Source organism: Sphaeramia orbicularis, chromosome 21 (assembly GCF_902148855.1).
Source record: "Sphaeramia orbicularis chromosome 21, fSphaOr1.1, whole genome shotgun sequence".
Classification (NCBI taxonomy): Eukaryota; Metazoa; Chordata; class Actinopteri; order Kurtiformes; family Apogonidae; genus Sphaeramia; species Sphaeramia orbicularis.
Genome location: NC_043977.1, coordinates 23,820,886 through 23,848,449, shown reverse-complemented (window position 1 = coordinate 23,848,449; position 27,564 = coordinate 23,820,886). Strand labels below are relative to the sequence as shown.

The following is a 27,564-nucleotide window of genomic DNA, read 5'->3' as shown; positions in this document are numbered from 1 at the left end:
GCTGTCACTGTGGTTTACCATCATGACCAGACGAATACTTAAAAGACTTACTGTCCTGTAAAGCCAGAGAACAACTGGTTGGCAGTAGTTTAGCCTCCAGGTCAAAGGTCATACTTTAGGGAGTCTTGTCATAAGATATAAAGATACAGCAGCTCTGAGTCCAGTGTGACGTCACCAGGACAGCTGTGGAGATCGACCCACCAGGAGCCTCCTTGTTTCCGATTCCTTTCCTGATCGGGTTGCATTTCGTTTCCCCCCGTCAGGGCAGTTCTTGTAAACGGCACGTACTTCTGTAGAATAGATACCAGTGAGCTGCTCCTATCATTGTCTGTAACAATGAACAGATGTTTGCTTCCAAGTAAGATCCAGATAAAATCCCTCCCAGTTTGTGCTGGTGAATGTTAAGATTAAGGTGAAGCATGAACGCTCACTAGAAACATGTTGTTTTCTTTAATCAATAAGACAGAGTCTGAAAGATTATACTTTATAGAATTGTTTTATTTGTCTGGGGTTTAGCTGTAGTGTATTACATTTGGTATTGTGTGTGTCATTTAACAAGGAAAAATGAATTCAGATTAAAATACCTTTTGCAACAACCAAAACAAACAGCAACACAGTTAAGAAAAGGGCACAAATACATACACAAATACAGTCCACATTGGTCAAATAACTTAGAAATATACTTCAACTAGACCACATTCACACTTTTTACCTTTTTACAATATCTAGCACAGTTTCCCTTTATATGACTTTTTTTATATTTGATAGGATTCTATTTTCTATTGGAATGCAGTGATATATCAGCCTATAAGATGTCTTTTCACCAATGACAGTGATATTATATTACAGTTTTTTCATAAATTTGTGTGTTTGAATCTGTGTATTTTCAAACATAATATGAAGAAGGGACAAAAGCCTTTAAACTGTTAATTCATTCTCTATTCATAATGCAGATTTCATCGTTAAAGAGGGATAAATAACAACAAAAGCAATAGAAAGAAATGGAAAGTAACATCAGCATCATTATCTGCAAAATATCATTTTGAAATATTCACTAAGAATTTTGCAATCATACATCCTTAACTTTATTATGATGCAGAAATACAATCACATTTAAACTAAATGAGAATGAGTGTCTGAATCACTACAGTTACATACTATACCTGCACAGTAGACTGTACAAGGGTTGAATCTAATTTTGTCCTGTGACCTTAACCCTTGACCTCAAAATTTATGGATGACCGGTGCAGGTTATGGTCAATGTTACTACCACGTTTGACCTATCTTTGTTGTATTTGTTAAGGAGTTATGATGCTAATATAACAACAGCTGACCCGCAGACAGATGGCAGTGACTGACCTACTGACTATCAGCGTACTGTCATAAAATATCAAAAATAAAGACGCCATTATTGTCAGTGTATAAGTGGATCAGACAAGACACATTGAATATGTCTGAGACCAGCTCTTTAACTTTCAGATCATTTTATTATTGGTTTTAATGTATTTTTATGTCCAGTTCAGGACAGACTTTTGGATTAAACAGTACGAATAAATCCAAGGAGCATAAACTCGAACTACTTGTACTTTTGACAGTTTTCAAAGTTTTAGTTTCACTGCAAAAATCAAAATCTTACCAAGTGTATTTTTCTCATTTCGAGTCAAAATATCTCATCACACTTAAAATAAGACATAATCACCTAAAGAGTAACTTTTCAGTGAGATATAAGAACATACTTTTATACAATAGATCTTGAAAATCTTATTTCAAGAAATCTTTCCAAGATAATTTTCACTCGTTCCATCGGCAGATTTTTTTGCTTAATTCAAGATTTTTTTTGGCTTAATTCAAGCAAAAAAATCTGCCAATGGAACAAGTGAAAATTATCTTGGTAAGATTTCTTGAAATAAGAGTTTCAAGATCTGTTGTCTTAAAATAAGTTCCTATATCTCACTAAAAGTTACTCTTCAGGTGATTATGTGTTATTTTAAGTGTGATGAGATATTTTGACTAGAAATGAGAAAAATACACTTGGTAAGATTTTGATTTTTGCAGTGTTTAATATATAAATAGATAGACTACTAATAAGTATAATTCTGGGAGCTACTGCACTATATATATTGGCTATATATATATAAAGCAACCCTTTAGCTTCTGTGAGACAGGGTTATATAAACTCTATGAGTTTAAGTTCAGCTTAGTCAGACTGTCCTAGAATAGAAAACTATAAATTCCCACAGCCCTGTTTTACTCCTGTGAACATAAATAGTATTGTATTGATCTTACACTGTTTTATAGTCACTTTTAATTAATTTCCCTTGTCTTTTCAGTGCATTAAGACCTACAAGTCAGACTGGCACGTTGTCAACTACAAGTATGAGGACTATTCTGGAGATTTTCGACAGCTGCCAAAGTAAGTTTGTGGTTGAAAACCACAATACTACGCTATATACACTGAAGTAAAGTGGCGCTGAGACATTGTTATGATGGGCAAGTAAGGGCAGCTACTCTGTGCTCGATGTGGATGCCAGAGATTTCACACTGAAACACTTTGCACACGTTGTAGACAAGCTGTCACCTTTGACGTGTTTCCTTCTGCTAATGTGATACTGTCGTGACTTAATGACAAGGAAACATAGCACGCAAATAATTCTTATTTCCCACAACAAACGAGTGTTTCCTTGAATGGCGTGCTGGATAATTCCCGACTGCAGCCAGTGTGGAAACCACCCTCATTTTCGAGCGGTTGTGTCATCAGCTCGAGCCTCTTCCCTGAAGAATATCAATTTTACTGCCAAAATGTTAGTATAGAGTGAGTTGACAATGACCTTGACACTATCCGGCCAAATATTTTGTCACATTTCTGAATTCTAGGAAGTGAAAACAATAAGCCATGATGTTGAATCCCCTGTTAAAAACAGTCAAACTGATTCTTACCTTTGGCACATATTCACTTTCCAGCTGTATACACCTTAATGTTTCCATGAGGAGTCGAGAGCTGGTTTCAACACTCATGGAATCTACATTTGCCATGATGTGGTATTTTGTGAGTCTTATGAGACATCTGCTAATATAATGAAATTACTTGTAAAAAAAAACAAGTTGACAAATACGTAAGGAAAAATATAGTCACACAGGCAACTTTGGTTTAATAGAACTTCAAGAAAACCAGAACCAATGCAGCAGCAGAGTTAATTCAGAATTAATTCAGAATGTAAACTACAACTAAAAAAAAACCACTGTGGCTTACAGTCTAAGAAGTTATATCATGTAAGTTTGTATGTTAAACATGTATAATCTCATTTCGCTGTCATTGTGTAAACATGTTATATCCTTTACTTAAATTCCACTTTGTAGAAATACTCTGTTACAAGTAAAAGTCATCATCACGAAAAGTTACCCTATTAAAAGTGCAGAAGTATTATCAAAAAAATGAGCTTATAAAAAGAAAGTACTCTTTATGCTGAATGTCCTCTTGCAATGTGTTATGTAAGAGTATTAGTCTGGTCTGTCACTTACAAATACATATAAGACCATTTTATGTTGTTATTCATCCATTTGGAGTCAATTTTAGATGCTCTACTACTGTTAGATGTGTGGTACATCATATTATATATGTATGACTTAAGTTTATAATGATAGAGTGTCAAATAAATGTAGTCGAGTAAATGTAATGGAGTGGAAATATTATGTAGTAGAAAATGACAATATTTAATAATGTACAAATAAGGTCAAATTGTATTTGAAGAACTTCCACTGCTGTATTAAAAACATATTTAATCTAAAAATATGATCCTGTTGTATATTGTAAAATATCTGTAAAGTATCCTCGAATTACAGACACTAAATAGAAGTACAATAGCAGATTACTCAGTAACTGTAAAGTGTTTTATGATGCAATGTTTGTTGTTCTGACGCCTTTTAATGAGAATATTCAATATCTTTGCAGCAAAGTGTCCAGGCCTGATAAACTGGCGGTCCATGTGTTTGAAGTGGATGAAGATGTTGACAAAGATGAGGTATGTTTTATGTCTGCTTCTTTACCGGCTTGTAATATGTATCATGGTTGTACTCAGGACTGTATCTCTTTAACATTATCCTGCGCATTTAAATATTAATGTATGTATGTATGTTTGTATTTATTTATTTATTTATTTATTTATTTATTTATTTCGAACATGCAAAGAAACAAAATAAAACAAAACAAAGCAAATTAAGACAAAAATAAATTAACATTTAAATGGACAGAATCTGTCTTCAAGCACATACAAGTCTGAGTATTGCATGGTTGAAAAGGAGTAGGAAGAAGTATAAACTTATTTAATCCTACCCCTCAGTGCTTTTTTACGCATTTATCATTAATTTAATACAAGAATCAAACAATAATATTTTTCTAATTTTAGCATCAAACCACAACAAATCCATAATTCAGTAACTGAATTATTCACAATAAAATGTTCATGGCAGTACAGTCGTACAAACAGACTCAACAGTTTTCTTCAATAATTACAGCATATTAATCAATACAACATTATCCATAAACATGCTCTGCATGTACAAAGCACTTTTCATTCCCAAAGCCCAAATTCCTCTTAATCTGTCTTACTCCTGTCTTCATTTTGGGCTTTCCTGTTTTCATCAGTGGCATTTAGTATGAAACAGCTTCATTTGATGGAAAGTATAAGTGTGATTAAGGGTAATTTAGATTTAAAGAGGGTTCCTAACTTAAAAAGCCCTGTTTTGTCACAGTGGGATTTTCAAGACCCCTGTGCAACATTTGGACGTCTCCATCCTCTGTTAATTAGACAGGGTGTGTTGCTTTGCACAGATTAAATAGTATTTGTTGCCCTTGGACTGACTTGTGAGAGTCGACTGTAAGGAAGCTCATAACTCATCTGACAGGCTGAGACAAAACTGTAGCTGATAAATGTTTTCACACGTAGCCGATCTTTCCTTGGCATGAAACGTCAAATTGCACCTCCTGTAGGCAACACAGGATCCAAGAATATTATCTAAAATATACACATCTTGAAGGTTTTTAAGTGTCAGGCTGTTAAAATGTGCCTTTTTCCTTCGCTGTGTGTTAGTTGATGCAGCTGTGATTGAGGGAAGTGTGCTTTTCAGAGTCGGTCCTGTTCAATCTCACATTCATGCTTCCCTCTGTCAGGACAGGAGGGGCAGCTCTTTAACGCTGCCAAAGACAAGATCCAAATCACCCTTTATTCAACTCTCTTGCTGATGAAAGAAAAGGATTTAAGCTCTTCCTCTAAAAGTCCCCAGGATTAATCATTTATTTTTATAATTGTGCGTTTTGGACACTGCGTTACATTAGTTGTTTGCTTTGGTTCATCTTCTCTTTGTCTGACAGCAGTTTAAGACAATTTTTTTATGTGTTTGTTTTTTTTTCTGGAGCAAATTGGAGTTCAGAGAGTCGGAACCCAGCGTTTTGTTTGCGTCTCTGGGGACTGGTGAAAGTTGTCTAGACACTGACGAGGAGAAACAGGCTGTGAACCTTTCCAGATGCTTTTCAGGGTACTCCAAAAAGCATGTTGAAGATATTATAACTCCTGCCAGGACTTTTAAGATCCCTTTTTGCTTTGTTAGACCAGGAGAAGGAGTGATGCTGGACCAGGACAAAGACATCTTGAAAGTCCATTCACTTTTCTTTGTGTGAGAAAGTGATACAGTTCTTTACTGTAGTCTCTCATATTCAGGTAGTATAATTACAAATGACATGTTTTTTTTATGCAGGGCTGATGTAAACCAGAAGCTGCAGTGTTTGTCCCATCTCCTCTTCCTTCATTACTCTCCTAGCTGGTTTATTTTTGCAGGTAGTTTTGTGTATAGTCAAATGCAGAGGTGGAAAGTAAGGAATTACATTTATTCATGTTGCTGTAATTGAGTAGTTTTTCTGAGTAATTTTTTTTTTTTTTTGATCAAGGTGTTTTTTATTTTCCATTTTTAAATGCACAACAAGTAACATACAACTTGAATATGAAACAATTGTATCCAGTTCCTATCCAGTTCCTATCCACCTGCCCTTCCACCCATCCCACCCACCCCAAGTACTGGGCCTTCATTAAATTTATATATTTATATAATTTATATATTTACATGGGTGACCCCTGACAGTTATAACCCATCAAAGTCAGCTCAGTTGTCTTTAAACCGTGAGTGTCCTGAAGACTTTGAGTTTGGTGGGTTAAAATTTCATATGTGTCATTTATTAAATATGCTTTAGTGGCTATAATTTACAGTATAGCTAGTGTTTGTTAGTAAAGAAAAATCCAAGATGGCAGCATGTCTTCTGTTTGTTCAGTGTTTGTCTGTGTTTAATCTATTTTAATGGATTTTGAACGTGTTTTACATAGGTTGACTGGTCCTGTAAATTATTGTATGATGTAACTGTATGTTGTAATTATGTGTTGTGTTGCCTCTTGGCCAGGACTCCCTTGGAAAAGAGGTTCTTAATCTCAATGGGATTTTCTTCCTGGTTAAATAAAGGTTAAATAAAATAGAAAAAAATAAAATAAAAACAGATCATAGAATTCACAACTTACAATGTTTTATGGGGTGGTCTGAACAAAGTTTGCACATTATACCGCCTGAAAGGTGTTAATTATTATGTGGACTAAAAGTTGATTAAAAACAACTAGTGCTGGATTGGATTTATGACTTGTTCTTTTTTTTCCAACAAGTAATTGAAATAACTTTTGCTCAAAGTAAATTTTAAATTAAGTGCTTTACTTTTACTTGAGTAGATTTTTAGATAGGTACTTTTACTTTTACCTGACTAGAATTTAAGCAAACTAAAGATACTTTTATTTAATTACAGTTTTTCAGTCCTTTTCCACCACTGGTCAAATGTGATCTCTAATAACAAAGGTGGTGATCTCATCCACTGGAGAAGTGTGAGACGACCGGGCCCATGTGTTAGCAATGTACTGTGAAGATGGAGATATTTATTTGGGTTCATGTTCAGAGTTTGTTTAATCTTCTTCTGTGTGGTTGTTTTGAGGAGACTGATCTACATCACGTTGGTTTCTGTGTCATCTAAAACCACAAGATCAGAGGTTTGTGTGCAGTGAGTCGAGGATTAGGAAGGGTGTGTTTAGAGGACTGGTGATATGACATTGCGGTCTGTCTCCTTGCAACAAAATCTGTCAGTGCTAATAATATGTTGGCATGTTTTTTCTGCATATGATTTGGTGAAATTATTGGGAATGTTATCTTCATATTTGGACTGATTTCAGAGTGTTGATACTCAGTGTAACATGATACAGTGTCACTCATTCCTTATCCTCTAAAAACAACATATCACTGACAGACTGTGATTTGCTGAGAGTAGTTTCCTTGAAGCACGTATGTTTTATCTTGTGTGATCTGATGTCTTTGTCTCCTGCAGGATACGGCCTCCCTAGGTTCCCAGAAAGGTGGGATCACCAAACATGGCTGGCTCTACAAAGGCAACATGAACAGTGCCATCAGCGTCACTATGAGGGTGAGGCATTAATAACAGCCATAGTGTGAACACATAATGGAAACTCGGTGTTGTATGGAAATATAGTACATACTAGGGCTGCATAATATAGTTTAATTCCATCAGAACTGTAATGTTCATGATACGTGTTTTTTTACAACTACACTGTTGTCCATTAAGTTGGAATAATTTCATTTTCAGACACATTCCTCTTTTTATTCCTATTTCTACACATCAGTAATCAGCTTTGACCAGCTACAGTGATTACATACGGAGTCCCAGTTACACTTATTCTAGATCCTGGACTTCATCATTGTCAATATCGAGGGTGGGAAAAGGGGGTTTGTTTTTAAAATCCACATCCCGACCCTGAGGGGCAGTATCCCGGGGACCACATCCCGACCCTGAGGGGCAACATCCTGGTCCCCCAGCATGGATATATGTTGTGTATTCATGCATGCTGTACCGCATTTGTCCAACAGTCACTGCCAAAGCGTTCACCTGATTCTGGGCATAGCAACATGACTGTAAGGCTACTGTATTCCAACATTACTAATATTTCCCAAAATATTGGTCCTATCAGCTTGTCATTTTTGCTAGTTTTGTCCTTGACCAAAAATACATATGTATTCCAAACTGCAGGAGTAAGCTCTTTCCAGATTGTGTGTGAAGCCTGAGACACACACACACACACACACACACATGCACAGATAACACACACATGTCCACGAGTCCACTTCCCTTTTATAATGTAGATTGTCACAATCATTTCATGAGAACAGGAAAAAGTATTTTATTCCAACTTTATGTGCAACAGTGTAGTATGTTAAGTTAAACTGCCAGCAAAATCCAGTTTTCACGAGCAAGGAAGCAAGCGCATTACTCCTTTATTGACGGTTTCCATGTATGACTGGTGAAAATGGGTGAGTGAAAAGCCATTGCCCTCAAAGGTTTAGGAAAGGTGTAAAATATCAGAGAAACTTTAGCCATACACACATTTGCATCTCTCTCCACATCTTTTACCAGCTGACTTTGGTATCCCATAATGCATAGCATGTCTCACAGACATTTCTATATAAAGGTCAAGTTAATCTCATATATTGTAGTTTTATCTGTAAGTGTATTAACTGTAATATGTTTTAACATTAATTGAATCAGTAGTTATCATGAATTACTGACGACTGTAAAGACAAACAAATCATACTGCTGCTTCATAAAAAAGGTACTTTTTTTTTTTTTTTTTTACATTTGTCTTAATATGAATGAAACTGTCACATTATAGTTAAAGGGAAGGATGGCTTTTATTTTTTATGTGCACTCCCCTTTAAAAACCCTCCAGTCATTGTGCAAAGGTTAGTTTTTTTCATATAAACCCATTCAAGTCAGCTCCTGAAAATTCAACATTATTTACCGCAATATTTATTGCAGCAAAAAAAAGTAATGTCAGTTTTCTCAGTATTGTGCAGTCCTAGTATATACGTGTGACGTATACTAATCTAATGAAGTAGTGAAAAAATGAACAGTCTATTTTAAAATTCAATTTAAAAAAACAAGAAGATAAGCAGTTTCTGGTGAAGCTGTGGTCCATTTTTAATACTTCTCAGTTATTGCCTTTTTACAGCCTGTGAAAAGCACAAGACTCATTTTAGTGAATTAATAATTAATAATATGGCTGTGAAGGACTTGTAACTGTTGTCACTAAAGTGCTTACTTGCTTTTCCGCTTTTTGTTTCAGTCATTCAAGCGGAGGTATTTCCATCTAACCCAGCTGGGAGACGGCTCTTACAACTTAAACTTCTACAAGGACGAGAAAATCTCCAAGGAGCCTAAAGGAACTATTTTCTTGGACTCCTGCATGGGCGTGGTGCAGGTATGTTGTTAAGAACGGCCACTGGCTCAACGGCAGTTATTGTTACACACTGTGACCCTGGATGACCCATTACCTGCTTTGCCAAACGGGATATCCCAGCTGGCGCCATGGTAGCACAAAGTGTAATCAGGTCACTAAAGGAAGTTAAAATACCATCTGCCAGGAATGAACTGTGAAAAAGGACGTAGCAGCTTCCTCACTGCACTTATTGTCTATATAAATGTTTTTGGTTTTTTTTATTGCTTGGGGTAAAACAAAATCTATAGACAACACAAAATTGGACTGAACATAAAGGGCGGCTGCCAAAACATTTCATCAAGTATCTGTGAAACCCTCTCCGGTCCATTTCCCTGAAACCTGAGCTCCCTGTTCCCCAAGGTTCTAGCTTTACTGCTGACGCTCAGCTGATGAAACAAGGTGAATGCTGAGGTCTCACTTCCATGCACTTTACACCAGCCCCACAATCAATGCCACGTGTTAGCATCTGTACGCAGGCCGAGGCTCACAGGGTGCATTATTATCTGTCTATCATCTCCATACATAGAAGCAACCAGATTTACTGACGAGGCACCCAGCTGGCATTAATCACATATTTACTGTGGAATGCATTATGAGTGGGAGTGTTTGGCCAGGACCGTCTGATTCCTATCATGTGACTAGAGTCAAACCCAAAATGTAAACGGAGAAGAGGATTGCATTTGGCGTATGAAAACTTTAAGATGTGTGCGGGATTTACCAGGGCAGGTTAAGGTGTGTGCGCTGACCCACAGTTCACCAAACCACCCGGCCTTTAACCACAGGCCACAGCTCGGTTACATTCCACAGTGAAGGAGGGAGGGAAATAAAAATGTTCTTCCAAGTTCAATGCAGTCAGAAGATGAGCTGATTTCTCTCCTCCTGTTTATGTAGGACCGTTCTATAATGATGTATTTTCCCTCTTTAAGAGATGTGGCTGAAATGGAATTTAATCCTTTCATGCATGAATTATAACAAAAAAAAGCTAGATTTTTTTAAGGCTGATTTTATTACTCAAAATTAGGCTAAAGTTGAAATGCATTTTGATTTTTTTTTTTAATTATTATTATTTTAAATATGGTTTTATTAAGAAAATATTTAACCTCCTGAGACCCAGGAATATACAAGTTTTGGCTTTTTAAAAATTATATAATTGCCTATATTGGATGCATCAGATGCATTTAAAAAAAAAAAATTTATGGATTGTCCCTTGCGGTGGACAGCGTTTTTTTTTTTTTTTTTTTTTTTTTTTTTTTTGTATAAAGCAGGGAAACTCTTGTCCACAATTGTGGACAGAAAACCCATTGCTGGGTCTTAGGAGGTTAACTTTATGAGATCACAGAGCAGTCCAAATTCTAAAACTAAGATGGTACTTTTTTTTCTACTGTATTGCTTGGTCTATAGAAATTGCCCCCATGTGGTTTGGACTATATTGCCTTTAGAACCCTTTGGAAAGTGAGCTTCAACTGTGTCCACAAATGTGGACGTCATGCATGAAAGGGTTAATATATTCATTATTTTGGGAGTTTTCTTCACCTAAAATGAGACAAATTCTCTTGGAATTATTCTTTGGCTGGCATTCAGTGGTATGGTGCCTATTCTGTTTAAGTGTTGACCAGCATTAATATCTCCTTAACTAAAAATACTGGTTCTAATTTTGTTTCTTTCATCTTTGTAGTGGCTACTATGGGATTGGGTGATGCAGTCTGCCCCTTAAACCCTAGATACTGCTATATCATAGACAAAGATCCCTTAAAGGTTCACTACAGAGGATTTGTTTGCGCTTAATTGCAATTTATGTTAGTCTGTTTTGAGCTGGAAGTACAGTAGGCAGTTTGTTGATGTTAGCTTATTCAGTTACAGGTGGTTTCTATGGTAATTTGGAGCCAAAATCTGTGCAGTTGAGATGTGGGGCACTATGTCCGTCTGCCACCTACCCACCTGATTTGTTCTTGGCTGCTTTTCTAACAGATTCAGCACCACGACTGGTTAATGACCCGTTTTAATAATATCAAAAAACTTTCAGAAAGATTGGTTAGATATGCTTGTACCTGAAATCAGCTAAGTTGTGGATTTTGGCAGATAACTCTTGTTTTCCAGGGATTCCTCATTACTAGAAAACCAAAGTTAGACCTGAGTATAGTGAATGGGTTAACTGGATGACAGAGAATGCATTCTATAAACCACGGATTCCTAAATTACATAATTGCAAAAGACATATTTAATGATCTGGAGGGTCATTTTGGTCTTTATTAAAGGAGAAAATGTGCAATAACAGTTAAGCTTTGCTTTGGGAATATATGCTGTTTATGTTCTCTAATTTATTTTTTTACTGTATTTTAACCGTATTTTGTTTGTTTTATATGTCTTAGAAAACTGATGTCTTCGGACAGTGGGCTAAAGATTGTTTTTATTCATTAATTTATTAATTTCCTCCTTTTTATGTCCAGACGTGGTTAGGTTTGTGCTGATGTTCTTCAACCACTAAGGCAATGCTATCTTGTATAGTCTCTGCTGCTAAATTTCTATTCTTTTTTCTCTACTTTTCTAACTTTTAGACGTTAAAAAAAAAAAATCAGAAAGTCAGATGAGTCTCATAATAATCTTCCCAAAAAGTCTGAAATCACCATTAGGAAAAAATGAATAGACAGGTACTTTGAGTTTTGCGTTTGGTATTAATTCCACTGAATAACATTTAATGGGTGTGATTTATGACCTATACTGTAGCCAGCGATCATTTTGACATTTGACATTTTGGTTTTCATGATGTCCAACCTTATACATAGTCTCTATGCCCCTGTCTAACAAATGGAAACACCAAATTAGGGACATGACTGAATGAATTATTCTCTGACGTAAAACCTTTTCTTTTCTCATTGTTTGATCCTACTGCTAATCTCTTCTGACGATGTTCAGTACTATTGCAGAGCTCCTCTTATACCATATATAGTCGTCTTTTCTCTTCTCTGTGCAAGTTAACATGATTTAACCAGCCGAAACTGCTTTGTATGCGCAACTGTAGACGTTTAACTCTGCAGCTGTAACGGCGTGTGGAGTGACATCATACTAAGCCTCAAACTGCTCCTGCACTTTGTTAAGTCGCCAACGTATGATCAAATCCTCAAAGCATTTGTCACGTACTAATTAGGTGACCACCAAACCTGCAAGCACCAGAAAGAGGCTGCAGTTCTCTTGTCTATTGTCTTCTCTGACCAGAACGGGGATTTTAAGAACGTTATGTGTATAGTTAGTCACATTGTTTTGCTTTTTCGTATCCATTCATTTCCTGGAGGATGTGTATGTGTACAGCAGTGCTAGTCCAGAAAATAGTCAGATCCTCTTGTCTTTCAGGTTATTAGGTCTGTTTATCAAGGCTCCCAGCTTTATTTCTGTCCTAAACACCCCTCTCTGTGTTTACTCAGCTAGTCTGCAGATAATGACAATCCCTCCCAATCACTCCCACTCTGCCGTGTCAACATTTTGACCAAGCAACAGTGGGAACTAAAGCCCAAAAATCTATCGGCTGCTGACAATAATGAGATCTCTTCGTATTCCTCAAAAATAAATACCAGTTGAATACTTTATGGAGCTGTTAAACTAAAAGTAGCAGCTGGAAATGAACTGCAGCTGAATCATACATTATTGGTTTGAAGAGTCAGTAATAGCAATAATAAAAATCAAATAATGACATCAGTTTTCATGGCTGATTGGAGGTCGTAGTTCAGTTCTGCAAAACCGGTTCGTTTTCTGTTGACTCCACTCTGCATCTGAGCCTGCGGTCCTGGCAGAGCTGGAGGCTTTGTTAGACAGATGGAAATACTCCATCCCTCCCTTACTCAAGTGTGCTCATTTGCTTTTTGTGGCGGTTAAATCTGGACTAGCCACCTCTCTCTGAAACAATGATTCACTTTTTGTAGATTTCCTGCAGAAAGATAGTGTCATTTTTAGTGTCCTGTACTCTGAGACTGAATATTTACTCTGCATATCATGTTATTGCAAGCTTGAACTGCATAATAAAAGGATTTAGAGGGTTAGGTTAGGATTAAAATCAAGCCAAGTATGGTTTAAATCAAAATACTGAGCATCTACTTCTAGTGAGCTGGCAGTGGGTGCATGTTAGCTTTGGATAGTGAATAAAACATTCCTTCAGCCCTGCCATCTCTGCAGTCAAAAACAACATATTTAGTCAATAATTCAATATCAAACACGCTATACAAACAAAAATGTTGAATAATAAAAACACTTGCTCAGAGTTTTTGTACTATTACGATATTTCTATCGTTAGCACCTGGCTCCATTATTTTTTTAGTTTTAATAATCATCCCGTTGTTCTCTTCCTTTGTGCGCATGTCTAATCTTGTCCTGTCTTTTTGCTCCAGAACAACAAAGTTCGGAGGTTTGCCTTCGAGCTGAAAATGCAGGATAAGAGCACCTACCTGCTGGCTGCAGACGGTGAAGCAGAGATGGAGGAATGGATCAACACCCTCAACAAGATCTTGCACAGTAGTTTTGAGATTGCCATGCAGGAGAAAAGGAATGGAGACATTCATGACGGTGTGTTCAGATGATTTTATCTGCCTATTTGTGATGTATCTGATTGATGCAGATTAGCAACACAGGTGTAAATCAGCCTGTACATGGTCACACAAATAGTTTTTTCTTCCAACTCTATCTGGGCTAGTCTAGTATAACATGCATGATGTGCTGTTTGCATTTTGATAATGATACTGTTGATATATAGAACTGTGAAATGTAAAGTTTGCTGTGGATTTATTTTAAATTAATAACTGCTAAAATCCCAAGATTGAAAGCGGCTTTAGCTATTTCATCCATAAAAATAATAATTAACTGTACTTGCAGAATGCTTAAATCCACTTATCATCATCTGTTTATTTGCACTGGGATACTATACGTGCCTGAGGAGGTTTAGAAAAGAGAATGTGTTCATTCACACCATCATCCACTCGTCTTGGATCAGTTTTTACCTATTTTGTCTTGGCTTTTTACACATAGTCTGTGGAGTTAGTGATACCGGACCACCCAGGCTTTTAATACCCACCTCCTGTCTTATTGGAGGCTTAGCTGTGGAGGGAAGAGGCTGAACGCTTCTGCACAAAACGCTCCACTAATCTTCCTAAGTCTGCAGCTTTTATTAATCACGCTGTGCATGTGAAAGAGAAAAAACACTTCTGCTTGAGGAGATCTGTGAAGTTTTGTGAAATATGACATTCAGACCTACAAGATCTCTTTCTCTATCCTGAATGATTCCTGTACAATATTTACAGAGCTTTACAAGTCAGTAAGTAATTAAATGATTAAATGGGCTTAACAAAAAAGTTTTGTTCATCCTTTACATATTTTTTCTAGATGATGATCTTGGAAAGTCAGACAGTTCCTCTGGCAGTATGGACAGCTTTCAGGTGGGTCCACCTCTCTTAGATCCTTTTGTTCAGTATATTTGATGCAAATCCCTGTAAAAACATGAAACACACCAAATATGTAATATACAACAGCATGTTAAAAGCACTATAAGTAGTAGTAGTGAAAACCACTCTTGCCATGCTCTAATGTAAAATGCTACTTTGTTCCAACAGACCAACCAGAAATGGAAAATAAGCTTCAGGCCTTTATACAGCAAGTGTTAATTCTGACATTAGATATCTAATAGTGGAAAAAGCTGACACTTTGTTTAGCGTAACTCTTCCCATAAGCGCATTAAGAATGTAATATATACATTTACCCATGGAAACATCTGCCTCAGTATATAGTTTATGAGCTGCAAACATTTTTAGTGTTAAAAAAATGCTGCTGGTGCTAAGTGGCAGGCAATACTTAAGCCATATGTGCATGGAAAGTGGAGGCAACACTTAGATGGAAAACAGTTTGACAGGTTACAGTGTGCTGCACTGAAATGTATGATGGTACCACCTGACTCTCACCACTGAGCCTGTCTGTGCAGCAGGATCAGCCTATAAAATATGAAGCCTCATTTCCAGATGGTGCAAATGACAAAAAAAGTCTTAATGATAAAACCACTCAAGTGAAAATCTCTCTTACAGTGTTTCTGACATTTCAGACAGGTTGTGGTTTAAATCAATGTTGAAAATACCTTCTCTTTTCCTCAGAGCACAAGAGATATAGAGTCAAGGATGAGGAGTGAAACCAGATTGAAGCTCTTCACCCTGGACCCCGACACCCAGGTATTTCAGTGTAAAGCACAGTAAATTTCAATTATTCCCATGTGGATATGGGATCCAACAATGTCTAATAAAATATAACAGCCTCTATTTTACTCCTTTCCTTTCAGAAACTAGATTTCTCAGGAATTGAACCAGACGTAAAGCAGTTTGAGGAGAAGTTTGGCAAGCGTGTTCTGGTGAACTGCAATGACCTCTCATTTAATCTGCAAAGTTGTGTCGCTGAGAATGAGGAAGGACCAACAACCAATGTAAGACTGATTTGGCCTCAGCGGGCCGTAAATAACAGAAATATCATTATGTGCCTGACTAAAGACGGAAGTGATGGTTTGTTGTATTGGCCGGATGGACTCCCCTCATTATTGGAGCAGTTGAAGGACTTTGGTCGGCATAGCAACCTGGATACAGGCTCAGTAATGGCGAACAGTCTGTATAATAGAGTCTGATATCCTGCTGTCCCTCCCAGCAGAAGCCACTTATTAAAGACTCGGAGACATGCTCTGTCTCCACAGAGACACTAACTCGACATACGAGGACAAACAAATGCAGTCGATGCTGCGTTCAACCAGCTCCCTCCACTGAAATTTTACCAGAATAGCCACCGGTCATAAAGTAATCACAGCACAGCTACTGTTTTTTATCCAGACGTCATGTAAACTGACTGACAAAAATAAAGTTTCAATAAACATCCCCCTTGTGTTTAATTCAACATATTTGTTTTAACCCTTTCCCAGGTGGAGCCATTCTACATCACCCTGTCACTGTTTGACATCCAGAATGGCAGAAAGATTGCCTCTGATTTTCACGTGGACTTAAATCACCCATCAGTCAGAGGGATGGTGCCCAGCACTATCAGCCAGTACATGAACGGAGGTGGGGACACCCACCCAGAGGGGCCACGACTAGTCCACGGGGTGCCTGAAGCAGCCATGCAGTATCCCAGACAGGTGAATAATTTAAAAATAAATACTGTCCAAGGTGACATGTTGGGTTGTCGCTCAAGGCACACACTATAAATGCAACAACCTTGGTGTAAACCTGGCATACAACATGGTCTCATGTTGTTTCTGGTGTTCCTTAAATGAGACTCAATCACCTCAAAATCCAGTACATTACTCTTTGAATTAGGCCTTCTTAATGGATCATGTGCAATATGACACTACACTAAGTCCTGCACAATATCATCTGGGTCTTAGTAACATGGTACATGTGCATAATAAATCAGAATGAGTCTTATTTATTGATAGAAACATGGTTTGTACATTTTTATTACTCACTGTCAGTTTCTATTTATTTCTTGTTAGTTCCTTTTTACTGGTGCTTGCTGTTGCTTTCGCTAAGAATCAAAGTCTTACTCATGGCAATAAATGTGTGTGGGTGAATGAATATATGTATGCAACACTACTAACCTCAAAACAAATTTACCCAGGGGGGCAATAAAGTATACTGCATCATATTTTACTTTTTCTTTTAAATGTATAAAAGCATACTGCTGCCAGGCTAGGAAAAAAATGGATTAGTTTTATGCCAAACTGTGAAATATTTATTGTTATAACTGAATGAAAACGTCTTAGTTATTATAATGTGGAAAAACAATAACTTACTTAATGCTTTAAGTCTTTTTCTGGTCTGGCAGCAGTATACTTCCATACAGTAATATCTCCTGAGTGACAAATGTCTACTAATCCTAAAATGTCACAAATAAATGCAGAAAGATTTGTTAAGAAAACATTATGCATGCATTTCTGTTTATGTGCAAGTACACAACCCTTACCGTGGTCTTGGTTTCATATACAAATCTATATAGGAATGTGGTGTAAATATTTAATTCTCATATTTTTATTTTCACCCCAGGGAGTATTTTCAGTTACATGCCCACATCCTGATATCTTCCTGGTGGCTCGTATAGAAAAGGTGCTTCAGGGAGGAATCAACCACTGTGCCGAGCCATACATGAAGAGTTCAGACTCCACAAAGGTACCGACAGAACCTGATCAGCAGTGTGCTCACAAAGCACTGTGTTCACCAGCGCTCAGCAGATTCCAACACATTATTCTACATTATACACCAATAATCATTCCTGTTGTAAGTGCTGACCACTTGCACAGACCCTCAACGAAAGCATTGACTTTGGCTGGGCGAATGCATTTGAGTGTATAGAGGGTAGTAATTTAATTCAGGCGAAGCAAAATGTAAAACATATTTATGTGTGTATGTGCACATTACTCGGGGAGTCTGCGTGTAGGGATGTTTTCAAGATATTATATATACACTGTATAGTATATTCTACTGCCGTAAGTGCTGAAACAGCTTTTTGCTAAATCACTGTGTTTCTGTTTTCCACTAGGTGGCACAGAAGGTCCTGAAAAATGCCAAGCTGGCATGTAGTCGCTTAGGACAGTACAGGATGCCTTTTGCCTGGGCAGCAAGGTACTTTTTGTCTTTAACAAACAAGGAAGTTAAATGTTTTCCCTGGTGATATTCACAATAGACTTTGTGTTTTTCTCTACTATTTGTTCCCATTTCTAAATCTTGATATGCTGATGCTTTTCTTTAGTTTCCATCATAGCAAAGTTAATATATTGAGATTTTGGGCAAGTAATAATTAACCCATAAAGACCCAAACATTCACTGATGACCAAATTCATGAACATACATGAGTTTCTGAGCTTAAAAGTTTTGTCACTATTGGCACAGTTGTTGATTATTGACAGAGACAGTTGGAAATGTGTACTTCCTATACCAATGACGTCAGCTATCAACTGACTAACAGCAATCACCACCTTAGGAAAAGACAAAACAGATGAAACATTAGAAACATAACATTTTAGATTTTTATTTTAACCATAAAGACCCAAACATCCATCACTGACCAAAACCATCTACTGATCTAAACTGTTTGATCCACTAATCCTGCCAATACATGTAAATAATTGGTGTCAAATACAGTTTGTCATCTTTTCATGGTCATCAGATATGACCCATTTGGATGATCAGAGGCTCTGTAGTGAACGTGGAAACACTGTCATCTTCTCCAATATTGATTCATCAGTAAAACCCATGAGTTGGATCAATGACACTGGATGGACACACTGGGTTTATGTTCAGTTAATGATATATTTTGCTTAAAAAGTCACTTTTTCTTCAGTTTTCTCTGTTTTTGATATAATCTTCAACTTTAATCTGAACTTTTATGAACATCTACATGGTCAATAAATTAAATATAGGGAAATACTAAATTTTCACTAAAACTTGTTAAACACAAAGGATAATATTACAATTAACTGTGATAAATCACTTTAGGAAGGTTAAATAGAGAGAAAAAAGTCATTTGGGAACTGACACAAAAGTATCACTGAGTCTTTATGAGTTAATGAATAATAAGTTTCCTTACACTGTGTACAATTGTATTGTAATGTTATTTTTGTAGTTTTCTGACATCTTACCAATTAAATCACAAACAATAATCACCAAAGTAAAAATATATTTTATCTTCCTTAGTATTCAAACAGAGATGCTGGTGTTTGTGTAACAATAGAAATGCTCTTAACTATTTGTTTCTCTCTTGCAGGCCTTTGTTTAAAGACGCTTCAGGGACGCTTGACAAAAGTGCTCGTTTCTCGGCTCTGTACAGACAGGATAGCAACAAGCTGTCAAATGAAGATATGCTCAAACTGCTGGCCGACTTCAGAAAGTTAGTGATTATAAACAATGAAGTCCACTCTGTTGTAAATTGTCTCAGTACTCAGTCTTTCTTGCAGATGAACAGGAAAGGAAAATGTGGAAAATATCTGCCTATACTTTTTAAAGTTCTGGTTTAGTTGAGAAAAAAATATGTTTGCTCACATCTGGGAAAGTGGCATATACATTTGTTCATTTACAGTCTGTCCACTTGTTTTATATTCACTCTTTGGTACGTGGTACGTTTATTTTCCTTTCCTCAGGCCAGAGAAGATGGCCAAGCTGCCTGTAATCCTAGGAAACCTCGATGTTACCATCGACAGTGTAGCCCCTGACTTGACAAGTAAGCCCTCTGAATTCCCTCCTAGAGCCAACATGAGAGTCAAAGCTGTTCGTGCTCAGTCCAGATGAGTCACATTGTCTGCAGGCTGTTTATTTGGTCTCCCTCCCTCCTGCTTCTGTATATAGATTGTGTTACCTCATCCTACATTCCCGTGAAGCAGTTTGATGTCACTGAGAAGACCAACATCTTCTTTGAAGTGGAGGAGTTTGTGCCGTGCATAGCCAAATGTTCTCAGCCTTTCACCATCTACAACAATCACCTCTATGTCTACCCAAAGCACTTGAAGTACGACAGCCAAAAGTCATTTGCAAAGGTATTATAAACATACAGTCCTATGTCGTAAATATAGTTCCTGGGGAGATTATTCACCGACATTTTTCATCTGACACCTTTGTGTTGCAATGTGATGTTGCAGAACTTTTCTCATTGTCTAGATAACTGGATCACTTTTACTCATTGTGTCCTCAGGCTAGAAATATAGCTGTCTGCATTGAGTTCAAGGACTCAGATGAAGACGAGGCTGTTTCACTGAAGGTAAACTGAAACATGATTAAAGCACTGTTTACACAGGACTAACATTACCTGGGAACCTCTGGTGATTTGTAATAACTAGTGAGAGTGTCTGTCCCATGTCAATCTGCCATGTCTGTAATTTGTAAAATAAAAGTTCTACCACAGTTTACCTGCACTATATCATTAAACATAGAGGTTCTGTACAAACTAACATGTCTGTTGGTTTGCATATGCACCATTTTATCCAGCCTGTTGATTGAGGATGTTGGGGGCTGCTCTGGTGATGAAAAATTAAGGTTTTAAAAGTATTTTTGGTGGAAATTCAGGAGGTTCATGTTATGCTATAGCAAGGATGTTTTTAAGTCTATAATCAGGGTTTCAAACTCATTTTAGTTCAGGGGCCACATACAGTCCAATCTAATCTCATTCGGGGCAGACCAATAAAGTAATAACAGTGAAAAAAGTAAAATTACATGATGAAAATGTTTGCATCTACAAACTATCCTTTTAAAAAATGTGAGAAATATGAACAACCATGAACAACCTCAAAATTCTTGGGAAAAATAGGTGCAATTTTAACAATATTATGCCACCAGTATTATCTGTTTCACTTAAACAAAGACAAAAATGTTGCAGTCATCATTATTAGTAGGATATTATGGTAATATTTTACTAGTCCAACTCACTTGAGACAAAAGTAGGGCTTCATATGGCCCCTAAACTAAAGTGAGTGATTGTTAATATCTTCAGTATGGTTTGTGAATTTCACAAATTCATCCCACGGGGCGGATTGAAGCCTTTGGTGGGCCCCGGGCCACATGTTTGACACACCTGGTCTATAAGAAGAGCAGCATCTGAAAGCATGGATGAATAAGATCCATGGCAGTGAAAGTATAAAACATTTTTCTGTTTTTCAACCATTATCTGTAAGTGGTGACATGAGAACTGTGGAATTATATCAGTAAATTCAAGTAAGAAAACAGACTTTACTATCCTGTGTGAATACTCTACATGAAACACAGATGTATGAGGTTAATTTCCAAATCACCAGAGGTCCACAGGTTATAGTAGTCCTGTGCGAATAGGGCTTTAGAAGGCGTCTTAAGTCTGGAAACGCTGACTTTGACAGTGACATGAACCAAGCAGCTACTGTCATCTTTCACAGTGCATCTATGGTCGGCCTGGAGGACCCTTGTTTACCAAAAATGCCTTCGCTGCAGTATTACATCACCAGCATAACCCTGAGTTTTACGATGAGGTAAGACCCCCATGAGACGAATGTGTTTTATTCAGAACCCCTGTGTCACCTACAGTCGTTGCCTGACGTTCTGTTTCTGCTCTAATGGCTCAGTTTAAGATTGAGCTGCCAACACAACTCCATGAGAAACACCATCTGCTCTTCACCTTCTACCATGTCAGCTGTGACAGCAACAGCAAGGCCAGCACTAAAAAGAGAGAACTGGTTGAGACGCAAGGTAACGCATTAAATGCTAAACATCCATAAAGACCCAGTCGTTTGGATTATATTGTCTATATTTTTATGTTTCCTGTCATTTTTCTTCCTGTCACACGTGTAACTGACTATCCTCTCCTCTGTGTCTTCTCTCAGTGGGTTATGCTTGGCTTCCCTTGCTAAAGGATGGCCGGGTGATCATGAATGAAAGTCACATCCCCGTGGCTGCCAACCTGCCTGCTGGGTACCTTAGCTGTCAGGAAGGTGCCAGCAAGGTAGAGTCAATACTTACAATTAAAAGAGCAACACTTTTAAAGCTGGATAGCACTTTACATTACAGCTCAGAGGTAACAGAAGTAACATACAGTCACTTATATATTAAATATTAGAGCATCAAAAGTAATCAAAAACAATGATTATGTAATCAAGTACTAACTCCTGTGTGTATCATGTGACTAAAACAGGCAGAATAGAAAACATGGAATGCCTAAAAGCACTGTTTTTGGCAGTACAATGGCATAGCTATTGATGTAAGAACTGAAGTGATTTGGTTATTGTCATGAAAAATGGAAAATGGCTAGATACCAGCTATGAAATTAAACTCTTTTAAGCTATTTTTGGTGTTACCATTATATTTGTCCAAACAAATATACCTTTAGTTCTATCAAGCATTAAAATGAACAAGAAATTCAAGAAAACAAGGGTGGTCTAATTATTTTTTCTGCGACTGTAGGTATAATAATAGTAGCTCATTAATAAATAGATACTAATTAAGTATTACTATTGCACCTAATAAAGTATTACCAGGTAATAGCTATGGCTCCTATAAAGACTATATTAAAGCCAAAACGAAAGCTAATAGAGGGGAAACTATATAATAGATTTCTAGCAGTAGTATAGTTATAGCAGTGAAATGTTGCATGCATGCATTCTTTAGCTACCTTCAAACAACAACTGGATGCTGTTTATAACTCTGCTTTAAGATATATTACTGCTGAAGACTATAGTACTCACCGTTGAGAATTATATGCAAAAGTTGGATGGCACTCTATCTGTAAGACATGATAAACACTGCATTTTATTCATTTATAAAGCACTTATTGGTCTTTTGCCTCCATACATCGTTGTATTACTACCTTTTAATATGGGCACCCTTAAATCTTGCTCAAATGCTCCAGTTACCACTTGTTTTTGTTGGTCTTGGAAAATCTAGCTTTACTCATTGTGCACCTGGAACATGGAGCAGTAAGCAGGAAAAAAATAAGACTGCATCATTTGGTATTTCAAGGCAATTCAGTTTTGAATTTTACCATATTTTAATAATTGTTGTTACTTTAGCTGATTTAAAAGATTCATATTTTAATTGTTTTATTGTTTGTTTTGCTTATATCTCCATTGATAACCCACGTTCTGTGTGTAATAACTTTTGAATTACCCCACCACCAAAGGGGCGTCAAAGGGTATTGTTTTTAGTTCGATTTGTTTGTTTGTATGTTTGTTTGTTAAGAATCTAGCAGCAAAACTATCAGTTGAATTCATACCAAATTGGGTTTATAGATTGCCATTGACCCAAAATAGACCTCCTTACATTTTGGGAAAAGTAGGTCAAAGTTAAAATTTTTTATGAATTTTTAAAATCTTTTTTTTCCCCAATTACTTATATTGGGTGAAAGTTCAAATATCTGTAGCTGCAAAACTTTCGGGTGAATTCATACTAAATTTGGTTTATAGATTGTCAGTGACCCAGAATAGATCTCATTACATGTTGAGAAAAGTAGGTCAAAGTTAATTTTTTTTTATGAATTTCTAAAATCTATTTTTCTCCCCATTACTTATAATGGGTGAAATTTCAAATGTCTGGAGCAGCAAAACTATTGATTGAATTCATACCAAACTGACTTTATAGATTGCCAGTGACCCAGAATGTATCTCAGTAAATTTTGGGAAAAGTAGGTCAAAGTTTAAGTTTTTTATAAATTTTTAAAATCTTCCCATTTACTTATAAGGGATGAAATATGTGCGAGGGGCGGGGTTTGTTGTGCCTGGTACCACTTGTTCTATTTGATGAATTTTTGGCTTTTTCATTTCCAGAATCAACTGTATTCTAGCATCACTAATGTTCCATGTTTTCTCAGTGACGTTGCAAATGAAGTCTTCACCTCAGAATATTCTGAGATTAAATGGAAGGCATAACATTAAACAGGCTGTAACCCAATAATAATCAAGTAACATAGTCTGTTTTCACAATATTAAACGTTACATTCATCATGGTTCTTATGTTACAGCACTCAAGTCCTGAGATCAAATGGGTGGATGGAGGCAAGCCTTTATTCAAGGTGTCCACTCACCTGGTGTCCACTGTCTACACTCAGGTTTGTATGAAGGCTGATCCATCTACATCCTATACTGGGAATTTAGTACAAGTCAGTTTAATAAAATAACCTGCTGTTTTTTTGGGTCGTTTACAGGATCAACATTTGCACAATTTCTTTCATCACTGTCAGAACTTGGCGTCTGCATCCCAAGTGTCAGGTGGAGAACTGGTCAAATATCTGAAGGTACGACCACCTGTGGAGGTTTAACTGTGCAGGCATCAAAGACTTGTGTCTGAGATTATTCATATTCCAAGTATTTCTATTAATTTGGATATTTTATGTATACGTAGTTAAACTTTTATATTTCTGTCGAATCAGTTCAATCAGAAAGAGGCTTTAAACTGTTTAACCCTTATCAGTTTAAAGGATTTAAGTTAGAGAGTCTCAGCAGGATGGCATTTGAGCTATTTTCCTCTCAGTATTAACTTTAAAGCTAACTTTATCTCATATTCACCATAAAACCGCAGGTATTTACACCTTGTTTGAGCTGATTCACAAGGAGATTGATGTGGTTTCGGTCTTTTTTTTCTTTCTTTTCTGCCTCAAGCTGTGGTTAGCAAACAGTGCATTCTTCTGCATAATCAGTACTAGAATCAAATCACCAAATTTTACTCACAATTCATTCGTGCCTTAACAGATGATCATTAATATTTTTTTGTAAATGTCCTTTCCAAGCGAGTTTTTTTGCCAGTTTTGGTTGATTCGGTGATTGACTTATCCTACTAATATCATTTAAATTTTTACATTCGTGTCGTGTATGGGAACGTACACTGTTCACTTGAAAAAAACACTGAAATGGAGAGTAACACCTGGTCCAATGAGTCTCTCTTGGGCTCTAATGTAAACACTGTAGTGCTCATGAACAATAGCCAGAGGGTCAAACAGCAGGTCAGCCATGCTGAGTGGCGGCTTGCCACATGATTTGGCAGGACTCGTGTTAGTTTCCTGTACAAAGGCAATGATGCATCAGTGCGTACACTCTGCCATGTCCCGGCCGCTGAGGCATACGGCGTGGCTTATTAGCACAATGTTGTTCACTCATGTCCTCCTGTCATTGTTGTTAGATTAGTTTCCACATACGTCATACTTTATCAGCTCTCTGTGCCCTTTGTTCGGTTAATGGGAAATCTAATTTTCCATATATTCTCCTTGTTACAGAGCTAATCAAATGAATTATTGATGAATGTGTCTGTTTGTTGTTATACCTTCAGAGTCTTCATGCCATGGAGAGTCATGTGATGATCAAGTTCCTGCCCACCACCTTGAATCAACTCTTTCGAGTGTTAACCAGCGCCACCCAAGAGGACGTGGCAGTAAATGTCACTAGGCAAGTAGCCTTAAAAAATTTTTTAATATTAACGTAAGAACTAAAAAGAGAGACCTGTACGATTTCTTTTCATTCCTTACTTTAGTTAACAGACAGGGCTCATCAACCCTTAAAAACCAAGGACTGTTTTTGTGACCTCCATCTATGAGGTTAAGTGATTTAGCACCATTTATTATAATATTATCCTCTACATTTTACATTCTTCAGTAAAAATCAGGGTTTTTTTTCCTATATTTGATTTACTGACCACATAGAAGTTTACAAAAGCTCACAATAAATTCAAAGGTTGTTATATGAAAATAGAAAAGGTGACTTTTTCAGCAAAATATGTCATTAATCAAACAGGAAAACAAGTGTCTTCAACTACTGACATTTGTCAAACTACATAGGTTTTACTATTGAATCAGTGTTATAGATAATTTTGGCATTTCCACATTCACAGTGGCGACTCTGAATGTAACAATAACACATATCTGATGCTGCTGAAAAGCTGCATTTTACCTGAATTATTTAAATATATTGGTAGGATTACTGCTGCGAAATTATTTATCATTTTAGGTCAGTAGATGCTTTTGGTAACAAACAACGAAAAAAATAGAAGAAGCTGCAAAGAAAAGGAAACATCTAAAACATATTATTAGCCAATGATGTAGAAAAAATTTTGTTAAAATCCAGAGTAATCCACAAAAATCCTGAATATACTATACACACAGAAAAATCAAAAACTTAATAATATAGACAATACAATGTAATTTTATAATTTACAAGAAAACCAGCTTGACCCAAATGACTTTTTATGTGAGTTGCAATTATTTACAGACTAAAATAGAGAAGTGTCACAAAAAACATGGCTTTATTTTTTAGCTCTGCTTTACTTTTCTGTTTTTTTTTTCTGTAGAGTCATGATTCATATTGTTGCCCAGTGCCATGAGGAGGGTTTGGAGCATTACCTGAGATCATATGTAAAGGTGAAACTCTCACACCTCATATCACAACATGCTATCTGTACATTGTTTTGGCATCGTAGAGCTGACACATCTGCCTATGCTTGTGTCTGATACAGTATGTGTTCAAGACTGAGCCGTACACGTCCACCACCACCCGAACAGTCCACGAGGAGCTGGCAAAAGCCATGACCGCCATCCTGAAGCCTTCCACTGACTTCCTCACCAGTAACAAGCTGCTCAAGGTAATGCATGCATACATCTTGTTGAATTACTGACTACAGATGGTGTTATTATGGTTTCCTCTACTGTTTGCTGATTTATATGTGTTTTCTCTGCAGTACTCCTGGTATTTCTTTGAAGCTCTTGTCAAATCCATGGCTCAGTACTTGATTGAGAGCTGTAAAGTGAAGGTAAGTCTGCAATAACATGCGCATTTGGCTTCACAGTGTCTGTTCATGACTGTTTTATTGGGGCTCAGGTTCTTGCCAGTAGTTTACAACAGGCCAGAAGAATAAGTATTTGAGTTGCTTACACTGAACCTAAACAATGACAGTAGTGAAAAATAATGATGTGTCGTGAAATACAAAAAAAAAGATGGAAAACAACATTGAAGTACAGGGTTATTCAAAAACAATGAACTGATTTCATGATGCATTGCTGTAGTTCTCAAGCATTGTCATGGAATGAGTCAGTGACCATTTGAAACAGGAGTTTTCTAAGTTTTGAATGGTTGCCGTAAACAAATAAACGAACGAATAACAACAGCGATCAACTCAGTGGATCGTGATATGCTGATACGCATCTGGGAGGAATTCTGTTATCGCATTGATGTTGCCCGTGCTGCAGGTGGTGGCCACATTGAACACTTGTAAGACAGGAAATAAAAGTTGATTTTGAGTAGAATACTTGTGACTTGGCTGGAGTTTTCTATTGCTTTTCCTTTTTAAAATATTGCATAATGACATCAGTTCATTCTTTTGATTAACCCTGTATACTACATGAAGTAAAATAAAATTAAATTACAGGTTAAATCTGCTTCTTTTTCGTTTACTGTACTGGTGTTGTACTAAAAAAATGGCAAAAAAGAGAAAAAAGTGAAAATTGCATCGTTTTCTTCAGAACAAAAAGAAATATACCATTAATTACTTTAGCATTTTTAAGCTTCTATGAAGTAAAGTTTTCCTCATAATCCTGAAAACCCAAACTAACACTAAAACTAAATGAAGAATAAACTAAAACCAGGCAAAACTACTTAAGTACTTTTGATAAAACCTTTAATACCTTTAATAAACAACAGTTGTATAAATCGTATTTGTTTATTTTACCTTTTTCAGCTTCTATATATCAAGGTTTTATTCATAAT

The 27,564-nt window shown here is 36.7% G+C and overlaps 1 protein-coding gene across 12 annotated transcripts in view; it reads left to right on the top strand.

Moving 5' to 3' along the window:
- Positions 1-27,564, top strand: part of LOC115411856 (dedicator of cytokinesis protein 9) — a 112,424-nt gene that overhangs the window by 59,538 nt on the left and 25,322 nt on the right. For all 12 annotated transcript variants that reach the window (XM_030124081.1, XM_030124080.1, XM_030124079.1 and 9 more), the window contains exons 4-27: positions 2,331-2,413; positions 3,950-4,019; positions 7,406-7,501; positions 9,216-9,350; positions 13,745-13,919; positions 14,733-14,785; positions 15,491-15,565; positions 15,673-15,813; positions 16,297-16,509; positions 17,417-17,539; positions 17,910-17,992; positions 19,134-19,256; positions 19,507-19,586; positions 19,712-19,899; positions 20,055-20,120; positions 21,265-21,357; positions 21,451-21,574; positions 21,709-21,827; positions 23,838-23,924; positions 24,021-24,110; positions 25,139-25,254; positions 26,153-26,222; positions 26,318-26,443; positions 26,540-26,611. In XM_030124081.1, the coding sequence (XP_029979941.1) occupies positions 2,331-2,413; positions 3,950-4,019; positions 7,406-7,501; positions 9,216-9,350; positions 13,745-13,919; positions 14,733-14,785; positions 15,491-15,565; positions 15,673-15,813; positions 16,297-16,509; positions 17,417-17,539; positions 17,910-17,992; positions 19,134-19,256; positions 19,507-19,586; positions 19,712-19,899; positions 20,055-20,120; positions 21,265-21,357; positions 21,451-21,574; positions 21,709-21,827; positions 23,838-23,924; positions 24,021-24,110; positions 25,139-25,254; positions 26,153-26,222; positions 26,318-26,443; positions 26,540-26,611 (2,601 nt within the window). The remainder of the gene's footprint in view (positions 1-2,330; positions 2,414-3,949; positions 4,020-7,405; positions 7,502-9,215; positions 9,351-13,744; positions 13,920-14,732; positions 14,786-15,490; positions 15,566-15,672; positions 15,814-16,296; positions 16,510-17,416; positions 17,540-17,909; positions 17,993-19,133; positions 19,257-19,506; positions 19,587-19,711; positions 19,900-20,054; positions 20,121-21,264; positions 21,358-21,450; positions 21,575-21,708; positions 21,828-23,837; positions 23,925-24,020; positions 24,111-25,138; positions 25,255-26,152; positions 26,223-26,317; positions 26,444-26,539; positions 26,612-27,564) is intronic.